Here is a 16,390-nt window from a genome sequence, read left to right as displayed (position 1 = left end):
ATGCTGGAGAGGTCTGGCGTGAAATTGGGCAAAGGGAACTGCCTCTATCGCCGCCACTATCTTTCCAAGGACCCTCATGGTTGTTCGGAGGGACGTAAATCGTGTGATCTGTAGCGATCATACATCCTGCTGCAGGGAAAGAATCTTCTCTTGTGGGAGAAAGACCCTTGACCGACGAGTGTCGAACAGTAGGCCCAGAAACACAAGACGTTGAGTAGGAACCAGACAGGACTTTTTCCTGTTGACGATCCACCCGAAATTGAAAAGGGTGTCTAGGACGATCGTCAAACTTAGGCGAGCCTGTTGAAAAGAGGGAGCTTTGATCAGAATATCGTCGAGGTACGGAAAAAGAACGAGACCTCTGATCCTCAACAAGGCCATCAACACAGCCATGATCTTCGTGAAGACTCTGGGAGCAGTGGCGAGACCGAAGGGCAGCGCAACGAACTGGTAATGTTCCTGGCGAATCGCAAAACGCAGGAACTTCTGATGTCCGGAGAATATGGGAACATGTAGATAGGCATCCTGGATGTCTATTGAACACATGAATTCCTGCTCCTCCATGGAAGCGATTACCTAACGAACCGACTCCATCCGAAAGTGGCGAAGGCGGACTCTCTTGTTGAGTAGCTTGAGATCCAAGATGGGTCGGACAGCCCCGTCTTTTTTCGGCACCACAAATAGGTTCCACTAAAACCCTGTGAAGCGCTCCGATTCGGGAACGGGCACAATCACCCCGGAACTGAGGAGAGAGGCGATGGCCGTAAAGAACCCCGGGAGCAAGGCTGAATCTTTTGGAGGACGGGATTCGAAGAAACGATTCCGTGGAAGAGAGACGAACTCTATCTTGTATCCTGACGATACAACCTCCCTGACCCAAGCGTCCACTACTGAGGCCAGCCAGATGTCCCTGAAGAAAAGGAGTCGACCTCCCAATTGGAAGGGACCCTCGGGAGTACGACGATAGTCATGCTGATGTAGACCGTCCAGATCTGGATCTGGATGGTCTGCCCTGGGAAGAGTGGGATCGCCAGGAGGGAGTGGGTCTGAAGGAAATTTTCTTTCTATCTTGGCGTGCCTGGGGTCTTTGTTGGTTGGAGGGGTTCTCCGCCGTATTGAAACGGCGGAAAGCCCGAAAGGGTCGAAACTGACGCCTTAGTGGAGGTCTGCGAGGCTTGGACTGAGGGAGGAGAGAACTCGTTCCTCCAGTGGCGTCCTTAATAATCTGGTCCAATTGGGATCCAAAGAGGCGCACTCCCTGAAAAGGCAAATTAGTAAGAGACTTTTTAGAAGACAAGTCCGCCTGCCAGGCCTTGAGCAAAATTGTACGTCGGATTGCCACTACGTTGCTTGACGCCTGAACTGCGCAGGATGCGGCATCCAAAGAAGCAGAAAGCAGATAATCCCCCGCATGGGAAATCTGATTGGCGAGATCGGCCAATCGCTCTGGTTGTGCTTTATCTAGGATGCCCTGACGAAGATCCTCTGCCCAAGTAGCTATGGCCTTTGTTGCCCAAGATGAGGCAAAGATTGGACATACCGCCGCTGAAGCGGCTTTGAAGGCAAACTTTGCTAGGGATTCTATAATCCTATCATTAGAATCCTTTAGAGACACCACACCTGAAAGCGGGAGAATCGTGTTATTAGAAAGTCTGGACACGGGCGGGTCCACCGAGGGAGAAGCAGACCAGTTGTCCGTGAGCTCTTTAGCAAACGGGTACAGTACGCCGAGACGCTTTCCTCTTTCAAAGCGTCTGGTCGGATCTTCTCTTTCCCTGGTAAAAATCTTTCCAAACTCGGAATGGAAAGGAAATACCCTGGAGGTTGTTTCCGCCCGTCTGAACGAAACCTCCTGATCTGAGGATTTCGCAGGGGAGTCAGCAATGTCGAAGGTATGATGAATCGCTGCAATGAGGTTCTGCACCGTAACCTTCATGTTCGCATCCTGGTCCGAATCCAGCTCTAAAATCCCCTCAGATGACCTGTCCGAAAACGCTTCACCTGACTCGGGAGAGAAGGCCCGGGAGGGAGGCTGCTGAGAAGGACTATGCGGTGAGATGGGACGAGGAGAGGATTCCGGTTGGAGATCCTGACTGGGTCTTTTGCGACTAACACTAGCTGACTCAGATGGAATCTCTTGAGACCTGGTAGACCCTGCAGAAGTGTCCAGGGGCAACTTATCCAGAATGGCTACTAGGGCCTGAGACACCCTGGTGAGGTCTGCCACTGATTGTGATAGAGACGAAGCCCAGCCAGGCATGGGGGGCTCACTCTCACCTGGGGCCATAGATGGCTCCTGGACGGCGTCAGGCTGAATTGGATTGCTACAGTCCAGGCAGAGGGGAGTGGACTGACCTGAGGGAAGTTTGCGATTGCAAGAAGAACATGCAAAGAACTTGACTAGAGTACAGGAGGGAGCTGTAGGGCGGGTACGATCAGATTTAGAATTAGACATAGTGAAAACTGAGGTAGTGCCGGAAGGTTGGGGGACAGAGGGCAGAGAAGCGTGTCAGTCTGCAGATGCAGAGCAACTCACAATCCGGTGTCCCCAGAGACGATGCTATCCGACTTGTCTGCAGATGCAGGTCAGAGCGAAATCCGGCTGACGGGCCAAGAGAGCGATATCCAGCTGACAGGCCAAGAGAACGGTTTCCGGCTGACAGGCTGAGAAGATGGCGACCCCCTGAGAGGAACAGAGAAGATGCGCGCTTCCAGGGGAAGAAGGGCGGAGCTAACCGCCGGGCTGAAATAGGCACCACCCGCTGGCCAAGAACAGGCTGGGGTGCAAGAGAGCGAGGCGGTGGGAGGACCTGGAACGGGCGGGAGAGAAGCCCGCTTAGTAGAAAGGGTCGGGAGGCGTGGCCGCGACGCTGAAGTAGGCCCGATTTCAAGCCGGGGCCTAAATTAATAGCGGCGGCCGCCTGTCAGCACGGTGTCAGCGCGGAGGTGCCGCAGTATGAGCGCTGTCGCAAAAAAACCTGCCAGGGGAGGAGGGAACGGCTGTAAGAGAGAGCGGAGGCTGCCTGTAGGCGCAGGTGTCCGCAGTGCTACCGCATCCCTGCTCCAAGGGGAAGGCTGCAACCGTGCCCTCTGAGGAGGCAAATGGGGCCCAATACTTACCCATCCCGGGCCGAATTCCTGTCGAATAAAGGTACCTTGTTCCGGAAGGGAGTCTGCGTCTCGTCCAACCGACAGGCTCTGATAGGCGAGTGGGTGGGAGACTGACGACAAGGACCCTTTGAATCGCTGACACGTCTTCGTGTTGGCGTCCGCCTGGAAGGCTGCTGGTCCTGCTACGGAGATCTGCGAGGATACGGGGTGGCAGTACACGCCATACTCACTCCTTGTGGGAGTACAGATGTGACTATTCACTCTGTATCCCTCCGGAAAAACCTGAAAAGAAACTACGCACATCGAGGTAGATATGGGTATAATAAAAGACCCGTGTCCACCTCCTACTGACACTAAGCTAAACTGAGGAATTCCCTGCCGGTCGGTGGGGTGTACACTGCGGAGGAGCAGCTAACCTTTTTTTGTGCATAGTGTCAGCCTCCTAGTGGCAGCAGCATACACCCATGGTCTCTGTGTCCCCCAATAAGGCGAACAAGAAATAAGTCCTCTTTTCATCTAGAAAACTCGGCCAACTTTTTTTTTTTTCTCATTAGTTATCCATTTTTATCCTTTTTTCTTTTCCACATGAAGCTTTGGTCTGTGGCAAAGAAAAAAAAAATAGCTCATCTCCACCCCGTTATTGAATAACATTGGTCCTTTTTTTTGTTCGCGGACAGTACTTGGACCGAAAATACGGTCGTGTGAACGAGACCCTAGAGTGAGTTTGTCCTTTTAGGAGACCTTACGCCACATCTATTGTTTTGTCCTTGAGTTGAACATTTATTTGTTATTATTTATACACATTTTATATTCGCTTATTTATGTTTTTATGCACTTTCTTGCCATGTACCCCTCTGTTATCAGGCTTTTGGTATGTAATTACCATTTAAGTTGTTGTCTTGGCTCTTTTCTTTGTGAAAATACATAGAGCTGCGCTGCATTTATTAAATCCACTAAATCAATGTGTTATGGTGGACATCTCGTTCTCTGCAGGTAGGCTGTAATGGTCTTCGCTGTTAATGGACACGACTTCAGACCTGCGCTTGTTTTATGACTTAATATGTCTTTCAGGTTTATCCTTTGCGTCCAGGAACATTATCAGTCATGGTTTACGACCTTTGTCTCGCCTTCCCTGCGCCGGCCGCAGTTGGCGTTCACGTGTCGGATATTCTCCAGGTGGATGTTAGGGTGGTGGACAAGGTAATATCGTTGATTTGTGCTCATTGCGTGGCTCCTTGGCTATGCTACATTTCTGAAACCCGCAATTTTATACTTTAACTAAAAGCCAAATCACTAATGCGATACCTTTTTTGCAAAAAACAAACCAACACATCTATTTAATATGTTTGCCATGGAACACGAAAGTTTTAATAAAGTTTCTTTAACTTCTACAGGTAGAAATTGGGAAGACTGTTAAAGCCTACGTGAGGGTCCTGGACTCTTCTCAGAAACCATTTCTTGCAAAATATTTTGCTTATATGAATTTGGAGTTAGGATCGTCCTCGCAGATTGTGTCAATCAAGTAAGTGTGTTCTAGAGTTTTCCAAAGATTCTTTGGAAAATATATTCTAATTTGTTGTGCGGATTGTGTAATTCACTTATTGTAAATTTTTTTTTTTTTTTTTTAAATACTTTCAGGGCCCTGAGCGAAAAAGTGGATGACGTTACCGCCGTCTTTGCTGTCCGTGGTCTGGCGATAGGTCAGACGAGTCTCACTGCATCTGCTGTGGACAAAGGCGCTAACAAGATTGACTCTTCACCCAAATCATTAGAGGTAAATCGTGCTGGCTAGATACTGGTGTTACTTTTGCTTTTGGTAGGAAGAAGCGAGCGTGCTGGGATAAGGTGTTATCTGAGCATGCTTGGGTACTAACCAAGTGTCTAAGGCATGCTCGAAAAATAAGTTCGAGTCCTCGCGGCTGCATGTCTCGTGGCTGTCCTACAGCCAGAACACATGCAGGGATTGCCTAACAAACAGGCTGGCCACTCTGCTGCCTCTGCTGACATCATGTCGACGGACCATCGGCTATTTTTCCTTTCCATTCGGTCAACGGAATGTGACTTTCGATGTCATTGTGATTGACAGCCGCCACTCCCAATATCAGCATTACGTCAGCATTTCCGCCCTGTAAACAGAGCGGAAAAGAAGCAGCTACGCGATGTAAGCGGCGGCAGCTTTATTGCCGGCACAGAGCGGACTGTCCGAACTGCGACTGGCACCTCAGGCAGGTAGCAAATACCTGACTGTTCGTTCTTAAACACTTTTTTTTTTATATATATACAAAGTCCCTGATGTCCCCTTTAAATAAAAAATAAATCTTTGTTAAGTACTGTAGTAATAGTACTGACTTGGGAGAATCATGTTTCCAAGTCATTTTTGCCGCACAATGAAGTTCATAAAAGCAAAACTGATAAAACTATGATAGAATTTAGGAGGAGAGGAGAAAGTAAAGCTAAAAAAGGGAAAAAAAATTGACTTGCAAATATGTGTGTAACTATTTTATATCCTACAAATAATTCCGATTATGGTGGATCTCACTTTTGTCCCATTATATCACAGGTATTCCCTCCTTTCCGACTTCTGCCTAGGCGAATCGTACTACTCATTGGTGCTTCCGTGCAGGTACTTATTTTGGGAATGTCAATTTGGGTGATTTATGATTTGTCAAGGGTTCCTAAAATCTGATTTTCTCGTTCGCCTTATTGGGGGACACAGAGACCTTGGGTGTATGCTGCTGCCACTAGGAGGCTGACACTATGCACAAAAAAAGATAGCTCCTCCTCCGCAGTGTACACCCCACCGACCGGCAGAGAATTCCTCAGTTTAGCTTAGTGTCAGTAGGAGGTGGACACGGGTCTTTTATTAGACCCATATCTACCTCGTTGTGCGTCGTTCCTTTTCAGGTTCTACGGAGGGATACAGAGTGAAAAGTCACATCTGTACTCCCACATGGAGTCTGCAAGTACGGCGTGTACTGCTACCCCGTATCCTTGCGGTTCTCCGCGGCAGGACCAGCCAGACGGACGCCGACACCAAGACGTGCCAGCGACTCCAGGGGTCCTTGTCGCCAGTCTCCCTCCCACTCGCCTACCAGAGCCTGTCGGTTGGATGAGACGCAAGACTTCTTCAGACAGGTAATGGATCGTGGATAGGTGAGTATTAGGCCCTGCTGCCCATTCCCGACGGTCACCTCTTCAATGGTCACAGGGGTAGGCGCTGCGGTCGCTCGCAGTCGCCACAAGGCTATACGCAGCTCAATGTTGCTGGGCATCCCCCCCCCTTCCCTCCCCCCTTTCTGGGTACAGGGAGCAGGGGTTTTTTTTTTTTTTTTCCCCATTGGGAGCGACTTGTGACTGCGGCGCCCCACTTTTTCGGACTTCCGCGCCGACCCCCTGCTGACAGGCGGCCGCCGCAACTAATTTAGGCCCCGGCTTCAGTTCGGGCCTACCGCTGCGTCGCGGCCACGCCCCCCGCCCCTTTCTTCTAAGCGGGCTTCTCTCCCGCTCTTCCCAGGCCCTCCCACCGCCTGTCCTTCACCTGCCCAGCCTGCTATTGGCTAGAGGGCGGTGAATTTTAACCCTGCGAGGTGCTCCGCCCTCCCTCCTCTCCTAAGGCGCGCTTTTTCTCAGGACGGCGCCATTTTCCCAGCCTGTTAGCCGGGCACCAGCTCCTCACTGGACAGCATCTTCTCCAGCTGGTTTTTTTCAGGAGGTCTGTCAGCCGGATTTCGCTCTGACCTGCATCCACTGACAGGTCGCAGAGCATCGCTTCTAACCTTCCGGCATTACCTCAGCTTTTCACTATGTCTAAGTCTGATCGTACCCGCTCTACCGCCCCCCCCTGCACTTTAGTCAAGTACTTTGCATGTTCTTCGTGCAATCGCAAACTTCCCTCAGGCCAGTCCACTCCCCTCTGCCTGGATTGTAGCAATCCAATTCAGCCTGACGCCGTCCAGGAGCCATCTGCGGCCCCAGGTGAGAGTGAGCCCCCCATGCCTGGCTGGGCCTCCTCGCTTTCTCAATCAGTGGCAGACCTCACCAGGGTGTCTCAGTCCCTGGTGGCCGTTCTTGATAAGTTGCCCCTGGACTCTTCAGCAGGGCCAAGCAGGTCCCACATTGTTCCATCTGAATCAGCCAGCGGTAGTCGCAAAAGACCTAGGCAAGATTCCCAGCCGGAATCCTCTCCTAGTCCCATCTCACCGCATAGCCCTTCTCACCAGTCTCCCTCTCGGGCCTCCTCTCCCGAGTCAGGGGAAGCGCTTTCGGACAGGTCATCTGAGGGGATTTTAGAGCTGGATTCAGACCAGGATGCAAGCATGAAGGTCACAGTGCAGGACCTCATTGCTGCGATCCATCATACCTTCGATATTGCTGACTCCCCTGCGAAATCCTCAGATCAGGAGGTTTCGTTCAGACGGGCAGAAACTCCCTCCAGGGTTTTTCCTTTCCATTCCCAGTTTGGGAAAATTTTTACCAAGGAAAGAGAGGATCCGACCAGACGCTTTCAAAGAGGAAAACGTCTCGGCATACTCTACCCATTTGCTAAGGAGCTCACGGACAACTGGTCGGCCTCCCCCTCAGTCGATCCGCCCGTGTCCAGGCTATCCAATAACACGGTTCTCCCGCTTTCAGGCGTGGCGTCCCTAAAGGATTCTAATGACAGGATTATAGAATCCCTGGCGAAGTCTGCCTTTGAAGCGGCTTCAGCGGCGGTGTGTCCAATCTTTGCTTCATCCTGGACAGCAAAGACCATAGCCACATGGGCAGACGACCTTCGGCAGGGCATCTTAGATAAGGCGCAACCGGAGCATTTGGCCAATCTCGCCAATCAGATCTCCCAGGCTGGGGACTCTTCTCTCCGCTTCCTTGGATGCTGCATCCTGTGCAGTTCAGGCGTCAAGCAACGTTATTGCAATTCGACGTACACTTTGGCTAAAGGCATGGCAAGCGGACTTGTCTTCTAAAAAGTCCCTCACTAACCTGCCTTTTCAGGGGGTGCGCCTCTTTGGGTCCCAATTGGACCAGATTATTAAGGACGCCACCGGAGGCACGAGTTCACTCCTCCCTCAGTCCAAGCCTCGCAGACCCCCACTAAGGCGTCAGTTTCGACCCTTTCGGACTTTCCGCCGTTTCAATACGGCGGACAACTCCTCCAGCCAACAGAGACCGCTGGCTCGCCAGGAGAGAAGGAAAGTTTCCTTCAGACCCACTCCTTCCTGGCGACCCCACTCCTCCCAGGGCAGACCGTCCAGATCTAGATCTGGACGGTCTACTTCAGCATGACTATCATCGGGCACGCGAAGGGCCTTTCCAATTGGGAGGTCGACTTCTTTCCTTCAAGGACGTTTGGCTGGCCGCCGTGGAGGACGCCTGGGTCAGGGAGGTCGTATCCTCAGGATACAAGATAGAGTACGTCTCTCTCCCACGGGATCGTTTCTTCGAATCCCGGCCTCCAAAGGATCCAGCCTTGATCCCGGGGTTCTCTACAGCTATCGCCGCTCTCCTCAGTTCCGGGGTGATTGTGCCCGTTCCCGAATCGGAGCGCTTCACGGGGTTCTACTTGAACCTGTTTGTAGTGCCGAAAAAAGACGGCGCAGTTCGACCCATCTTGGATCTCAAGCTGCTCAACAAGAGGGTCCGCCTTCGCCACTTCCGCATGGAGTCGCTTCGCTCGGTCATCGCCTCCATGGAGGAGCAGGAATTCATGTGCTCAATAGACATCCAAGATGCCTATTTACATGTTCCAATTTTCTCCGGACATCAGAAGTTCCTGCGCTTTGCGATTCGACAGCACCACTACCAGTTTGTCGCACTGCCCTTCGGTCTTGCCACCGCTCCCAGAGTCTTCACGAAGATCATGGCTGCGTTGATGGCTTTGTTGAGAGTCAGAGGCCTCGTTCTTTTCCCGTACCTAGACGATATTCTGATCAAGGCTCCCTCATTCCAACAGGCTCACCAAAGTTTGTCAATCGTCCTGGACACTCTTTCCAATTTCGGGTGGATCGTCAACAGGAAAAAGTCCTGTCTGGTTCCTACCCAACGCCTGGTCTTTCTAGGTCTTCTGTTCGACACTCGTCGGTCAAGGGTCTTTCTCCCACAAGAAAAGATTCTCTCTCTGCAGCAGGAAGTACGATCGCTGCAGACCTCGCGATTCCCATCCCTCCGTACAGCCATGAGGGTCCTGGGAAAGATGGTCGCGGCAATAGAGGCAGTTCCCTTTGCCCAATTTCACGCCAGGCCTCTCCAGCAGGCCATTCTGTCGAAATGGAACAGGTCGCCTCGGTCCCTGGATCGCCCTGTCCATCTTTCTTACCGGATCAAGCGGTCTCTCAACTGGTGGTTGTCGTCACCTCTCATTCTTTCGGGTCGATCCTTCCTTCCCATTCACTGGCAGATAGTAACCACAGATGCCAGTCTCCTCGGTTGGGGTGCTGTGTTCCGCAACCACACTGTTCAGGGTCGATGGTCGGATCGGGAATCAGCGCTACCGATCAACGTTCTGGAGATTCGAGCGATCCATCTTGCTCTGGTCCACTGGGAAAGGCTCCTCAAGGGACTGCCGGTACGGATTCAGACAGACAACGCCACAGCGGTGGCATATGTCAACCGCCAAGGGGGAACACGGAGTGTTTCAGCCCTGGCGGAGGTGTCCAAGATTCTTCGTTGGGTGGAGATTTCCGTCCCGACAATCTCCGCGGTTCACATTCCCGGCGTAGACAACTGGGCCGCCGATTTTCTCAGCCGCGAGGGTCTCGAGGCGGGAGAATGGTCCCTACATCCGGAAGTGTTTCATCTGCTCTGCCTTCGGTGGGGAACCCCGGATGTAGACCTCATGGCGTCTCGCCTCAACAGGAAAGTCCCACAATTCGTGTCCAGGTCTCGGGACCCTCTGGCAGTGGGCGCCGACGCCCTGGCCGTTCCTTGGTCCCAGTTCGAACTTCCCTACCTGTTCCCTCCTCTGCCTCTTCTTCCCAAGCTGTTGAAGAAGATGAAGGCAGAAGGACTTCCGGTCATTCTCATCGCCCCGAATTGGCCCGGAAGGTCTTGGTTCGCGGACATTGTCAACCTTCTCGCGGACGCCCCCTGGAGGCTTCCAGACAGAACAGATCTGCTGTCTCAGGGTCCGATTTGCCACCCCAATTCTCGGCCGCTCAATTTAACGGCGTGGCTGTTGAGACCGAGGTTCTGAAACGAGCAGGATTTTCCGACCACGTAATTCAGACCATGATCCGAGCCAGAAAGCCATCATCTTCCAAGATTTACTACCGTACTTGGAAGGCCTATTTCACTTGGTGTGAGACCAATGACGTCGCGCCCATGTCCTTTTCGCTCCCTTCAGTCCTAGCGTTTCTTCAGGCAGGATTGGATGCGGGGCTTGCCCTCAGTTCCCTGAAGGGTCAAGTTTCGGCGCTGTCCATTCTGTTTCAGAAAACGTTGACTTCCCGTCCTCAGGTTAAGACCTTTCTTCAGGGCGTGGCTCACACGGTCCCGCCGTACCGGGCGCCCGTGGATCCATGGGATCTTAATCTGGTTCTTGAGGTTCTGCAAGGTCCGCCCTTTGAACCCCTCAGGGATATTTCCCTTTCTCTCCTTTCTTGGAAGGTAGCCTTTCTGGTGGCCATCACCTCCGTCCGGCGCGTGTCGGAATTGGCAGCTCTTTCGTGCCGCTCTCCCTTTCTGGTTCTCCACCAGGATAAGGTAGTTCTGCGGCCTCCGCCCTCGTTCCTTCCGAAGGTGGTGTCCTCGTTTCACCTCAACGAGGATATCGTGCTCCCGTCCTTTTGTCCGAATCCAACTCATCCCCGAGAGCGGTCCTTGAACAAGCTGGACCTGGTTAGGGCGGTAAGAGTCTATCTGTCTAGGACGACTTCCTTGCGAAAGACAGAGTCTCTTTTCATTATCCCTGATGGAGCGCGGAAAGGTCACCCGGCATCAAAAGCCACCATTGCTCGCTGGATCAGATCGGCTATCCTGGAAGCCTACCGTGTTAAGCGTCGCGGAGCCCCTCCGGGTATCAGGGCCCACTCTACTCGAGCAGTTGGTGCCTCCTGGGCGGTGCGCCACAGAGCTTCCGCACTGCAGCTTTGCAAAGCTGCAACATGGTCATCGGTTCACACGTTTGTGAAATTCTACAGAGTCCACACCTACGCTTCGGCGGACGCCAGCCTAGGTAGACGGATTCTGCAGGCCGCGGTGGTGAGTCCGCTGGCCTGATGGAAGTTTGTTTCCCACCCCAGGGACTGCTTTGGGACGTCCCAAGGTCTCTGTGTCCCCCAATAAGGCGAACGAGAAAACAGGATTTTTGGGTTGCTTACCGTAAAATCTGTTTCTCGGAGCCTTCATTGGGGGACACAGCACCCTCCCATGTTTTACAGCTCCTGTTCTTACTTTGGTTGAATGTTTACAGTTGAGTTGTCTATGTTGTCAACCTATTCTGTTCCTTCTCCTATTGCTTTCTCACTAACTGAGGAATTCTCTGCCGGTCGGTGGGGTGTACACTGCGGAGGAGGAGCTATCTTTTTTTGTGCATAGTGTCAGCCTCCTAGTGGCAGCAGCATACACCCAAGGTCTCTGTGTCCCCCAATAAAGGCTCCGAGAAACAGATTTTACGGTAAGCAACCCAAAAATCCTGTTTTATGTATTGAAACAATAAATCTGCGTTCATCTAGATAACGTCGGAAGGAGGCCCACAACCCCAGTCCAACATCCTCTTCTCGATCACGGATGATGCCGTAGCCTCGGTAAGCGGTAACGGATTGGTGAAAGGAGCAAAAGTTGGAAACGTTACCGTGACCGGCGTCATCCAAGCCGTTGATGCTGAATCTGGAAAAGTGGCAATCGTATCCGAGGTAAAGAGATCCTTGTTTAATAGAATGGGCGATCAGGTAATGATTACAGGGAAAGCCAACCATCTACAGCTTTTCTGTGTGCATGACGTCACTTCTCTTTTTAGGATAAAGTACAAGTTGAAGTAGTTAAACTCTTTGGTGTTCGGATTCACGCCCCGGTCACCAGGATGAAGAGTGGCACACAGGTAGGTAGTAATGATGCAGTGACTGGACAAGCACTGATAGAATATCATGAAAAAAAAAAGAGAAAGCAGGCTGAGGAATCTCACATAGGTGCCATCACTCCCGGAGCGGAGCATGTGCAAGGAAGTTCTAGACTATCGATCTGTGTATACACTGTCCCCTCTGAGAAGACAATCTGCATTGGGAGTGATCCCACCTGCGTGAGATTTCCAGCAGGGGGGATTAAATAGAACTGAAAAAGATAAACTTTATGAACTTTTATTTTCTGTTGTCAGTGATCCTTTTAAAACAGATGAAAAACGAATGTATGAATAGTTCCATTAAACTCTATAAAGTCTGTGTGCTTTCACCTTTTAAAAACAGAGAGAAAACTTTTCTCTTCTCTCTCTACACGGCCCCAATTGGACAGACCATCAGCAGACTTGGCTTTCAGTACCATCTTTATGCTGATGACACACAACTATACATGTCATCCACTGACCTTACCCCTGCTTTACTACAGAACGCCAGTGACTGTCTGTCCGCAGTCTCCAACATCATGTCCGCTCTCTATCTGAAACTCAACCTCTCCAAAACTCAACTTCTTCTGCTCCAGCCATCTACTAACCTCCATAAATCTGACATTTCCCTCTCCGTGGGTGGCACCATAATAACACCCCGGCAGCAGGCGCTCTGTCTGGGTGTTATGTTTGACACCAATCTCTCCTTCACATCCATTATACAATCTCTTGCCTGTTCTTGCCACTTACACATAAAGAACATCTCTAGAATCCGCCCTTTTCTCACCATGGAAACAACAAAAACCCTCACTGTCGCCCTGATCCACTCCCGCCTGGACTACTGCAATGCTCTATTAATTGGCCTCCCTCTCACTCGACTTTCCCCCTCTCCATTCCATCCTTAATGCAGCAACCAGGGTCATCCATCTGGCTAATCGGTACTCTGACATGTCCGCTCTTCGACAGTCATTACACTGGCTGCCCAATCATTATAGGATCTAATTCAAAGTACTTGTTCTCTCCACAGTGCGGCACCCCCTTACATCTCCTCCCTCATTTCTGTCTATCAGCCTAACCGACCGCTGCGCTCTGCAACCTACTTTCTACTAACCTCGGCACTAATTCGCACCTCCCACTTCCGACTCCCAAGACTTCTCCTGCGCTGCGCCAATCCTCTGGAATGCTCTACCCCAAAAAATTAAAACTATCCACAATTTGCATAATTTTAGGCGCTCCCTCAAAACACATTTGTTCAGAGCGGCTTATCACGTTCCCTAATCAGTCTTTTTACGTGTAAGTGTGCATGTGTAGCCCATGCACAATCTCCATCCATCCCTCACTCCCTCAAGATGGCTGGACCATCATTGTAAATACATCATTGTAAATACACACCTGTACTTTGTATCTCCCCCACCTGATTGTAGATTGTAAGCTCTCACGAGCAAGGTCGCTTTATTTTGCTTTAATCATTATATTATCCCCTTCCTGACATCTGACGTACTATCCCATCCATGGGACCCGGGCCCCTATGCCCATGGACGGGATTGTACGTCATAGCGATCAGCGGCGCTCACGGGGGGAAGCGCCACTGATCGTTATCGTTGCCAGGTGCCAGCTGATTGTGTCAGGGGCGGTCACGGACCGCCCCCGGCACGTTAACCCCTGGCACACTGCGATCAAACATGATCGCAGTGTACCAGGGGTTTAGGGAAGCATCGGCAGGGAGGGGGCTCTCTTCGTGCTTCCCTGAGACCCCCGCAGCAGCGCGATGTGCAGCGCTGCTGCGGGGGCCTCCTTCTCTGCAGGTCCTCGGATCCAATATGGCAGCGGGGACCTTCAGGGGCCTGCAGGGAGACAGCTTCCTCACTACCTGCAGAGCGCAGGCATGAAGAAGTCTGCTGCAGTGCCTGTTTCAGATCGCTGATCTGTCACAGCAATCTGTGATGTGTCAGATCAGCGATCTCACACATGACAGTGATGTCCCCCCTGGGACAATGTAATAAAAAAAAAAAGTGTAAAAATAATTTATAAAAAAATCGCTAAATAAAAAATTCAATAAAAGTACAAATATTTAGTTTCGCCGCATCCGTAACGACCCGCCATATAAAACTGTCCCATTAGTTAACCCCTTTAGCGAACCCCTTAAAAAATAAAAGTAAAAAACAAAGCAAAAAATAATGCTTTATCATACTGCCGAACAAAGTGCAATAACGCGCGATCCAAAAGACGGATATAAATAACCATGGTACCGCTGAAAACGTCATCTTGTCCAGCAAAAAACGAGCCGCCATACAGCATCATCCACAAAAAAATTAAAAAAAAGTTATAGCTCGCAGAATAAAACGATGCAAAAATAATTTTTTATATAAAATGGTTTTCATTGCATAAAAGCACCAAAACACAAAAAAATGACATAAATGAGGTATCGCTGTAATCGTTCTGACCCGAAGAATAAAACCGCCTTATCAATTTTACCGCACGCGGAACCGTGTAAATGCACCCCCCAAAAGAAATTTTTGAAATGCTGGTTTTTGTTCATTCTGCGTCCCAAAAATCGGAATAAAAAGTGATCAAAAAATGTCACGTGCCCAAAAATGGTGCCAATAAAAACGTGAACTCGTCCCACAAAAAGTGAGACCTCACATGACTCTGTGGGTCAAAATCTGGAAAAATTATAGCTCTCAAAATGTGGTGATGCAAAAACTATTTTACAATAAAAAGCATCTTTTAGCGTGACAGCTGCCAAACATAAAAACCCGCTATAAATAGTAAATCAAACCCCCCGTTATCACCCCCTTAGTTAGGGAAAAATAATAAATTAAAAAAAAAATGTATTTATTTCCATTTTCCGATTTAGGGTTAGGGGTGTGTTGGGGTTAGGGTTGGAGTTATAATTGGGGGGTTTCCACTGTTTGGGCACATCAGGGGCTCTCCAAACGCAACATGGCATCTGATCTCAATTCCAGCCAATTCTGCGTTGAAAAAGTCAAATGGTGGTCCTTCCCTTCCAAGCTCAGCCATGCGCCCAGTGTTTTACCCCCAGATATGGGGTATCAGCCTACTCAGAACAAATTGCAAAACAACTTTTGTGTTCCAATTTCTCCTGTTACCCCTTAGGAAAATAAAAAATTGGGGGCAAAAATATATATTTTTTTTTTCACGCCCGGGCGTTATAAACTTCTGTGAAGCCCTTGGAGGGGGGGGGGATTTCAAAGTGCTCACCACACATCTAGATAAGTTAATTGGGGGTTCTAATTTCCAAAATGGTTTCACTTGTGTGGGGTTTCCACTGTTTTGGCACATCAGGGGCTTTCCAAACGTGACATGGCGTCCGATCTCAATTCCAGCGATTAAAGTCAAATGGCGCTGCTTCCCTTCTGAGCTCTGCCATGCGCCCAAATAGTGGTTTACCCCCACATATGGGGTATCAGCGTACTCGGGACAAATTGCACAATAAGGCTAGTTTCACATTAGCGTTTACGGCCGCAGCGTCGGGCTGCGCACGGCTGCTGCTAAGCCCCGCCCCCTGCCGCGTCGACACCGGTAGCTCCGCCTACGGACGCATGACGCTGCATGCGTCCCCTATCTTTGGCACTGGGGACGCAGGCCGTGCGCAGGTGTGCGTTTGGCGGCGCATGCGTCCTTTTGACGCTGCGCCGAGCGCACCAAAGGTGCAATTTGGTGCGCTCGGCGCAGCGTCAAAAGGACGCATGCACGGCCAAACGCATACCTGCACCCCCAGTGCTAAAGATAGAGGACGCATGCCACTTCATGCGTCCGTAGGCCGGAGCTACCGGCGGAGGCGGGGCTTAGCGGCGGCCGTGCGCAGCCTGACGCGGCCGTAAACGCTAATGTGAAACTAGCCTAACTTTTGGGGTCCTGTTACCCTTGTAAAAATAAAAATTGAGGGTGAAAAAATCATTTTTGTGAAGCCCTTGGGGGTTTAAGGTTCTCACCACACGTCTAGTTTCCAAAATGGTGTCATTTGTGGGGGGTTTCCACTGTTTAGGTACATCAGGGGCTTTCCAAACGCGACATGGCGTCCGATCTGAATTCCAGCCAGTTTTGTATTGAAAAAGTCAAACGGCGCTCCTTCCCTCTGCCATGTGCCGAAACAGTGGTTCCCCCCACATATCAGGTATCGGCGTACTCAGGACAAATTGCACAATAACTTTTGCCATCCAATTTCTCCTGTTACCCTTAGTAAAATAAAAAAATTGGACCTGAAGTATTTTTTTTTGTGAAAAA

General features: G+C 50.6%; 1 protein-coding gene across 1 annotated transcript in view; it reads left to right on the top strand.

The window, feature by feature from the left end:
• Positions 1-16,390, top strand: part of NUP210 (nucleoporin 210) — a 150,210-nt gene that overhangs the window by 66,077 nt on the left and 67,743 nt on the right. The window contains exons 21-26 of the mRNA XM_073574284.1: positions 4,183-4,311; positions 4,506-4,633; positions 4,750-4,885; positions 5,672-5,734; positions 11,781-11,960; positions 12,065-12,145. Coding sequence (XP_073430385.1) covers positions 4,183-4,311; positions 4,506-4,633; positions 4,750-4,885; positions 5,672-5,734; positions 11,781-11,960; positions 12,065-12,145 — 717 coding nt within the window. The remainder of the gene's footprint in view (positions 1-4,182; positions 4,312-4,505; positions 4,634-4,749; positions 4,886-5,671; positions 5,735-11,780; positions 11,961-12,064; positions 12,146-16,390) is intronic.

This window comes from Dendrobates tinctorius, unplaced genomic scaffold (genome assembly GCF_039654945.1).
Source record: "Dendrobates tinctorius isolate UK_male_01 unplaced genomic scaffold, ASM3965494v1 ptg000038l, whole genome shotgun sequence".
Classification (NCBI taxonomy): Eukaryota; Metazoa; Chordata; class Amphibia; order Anura; family Dendrobatidae; genus Dendrobates; species Dendrobates tinctorius.
The sequence above is the reverse complement of the archived record's forward strand: the minus strand, read 5'-3'. Positions and strand labels throughout refer to the sequence as shown.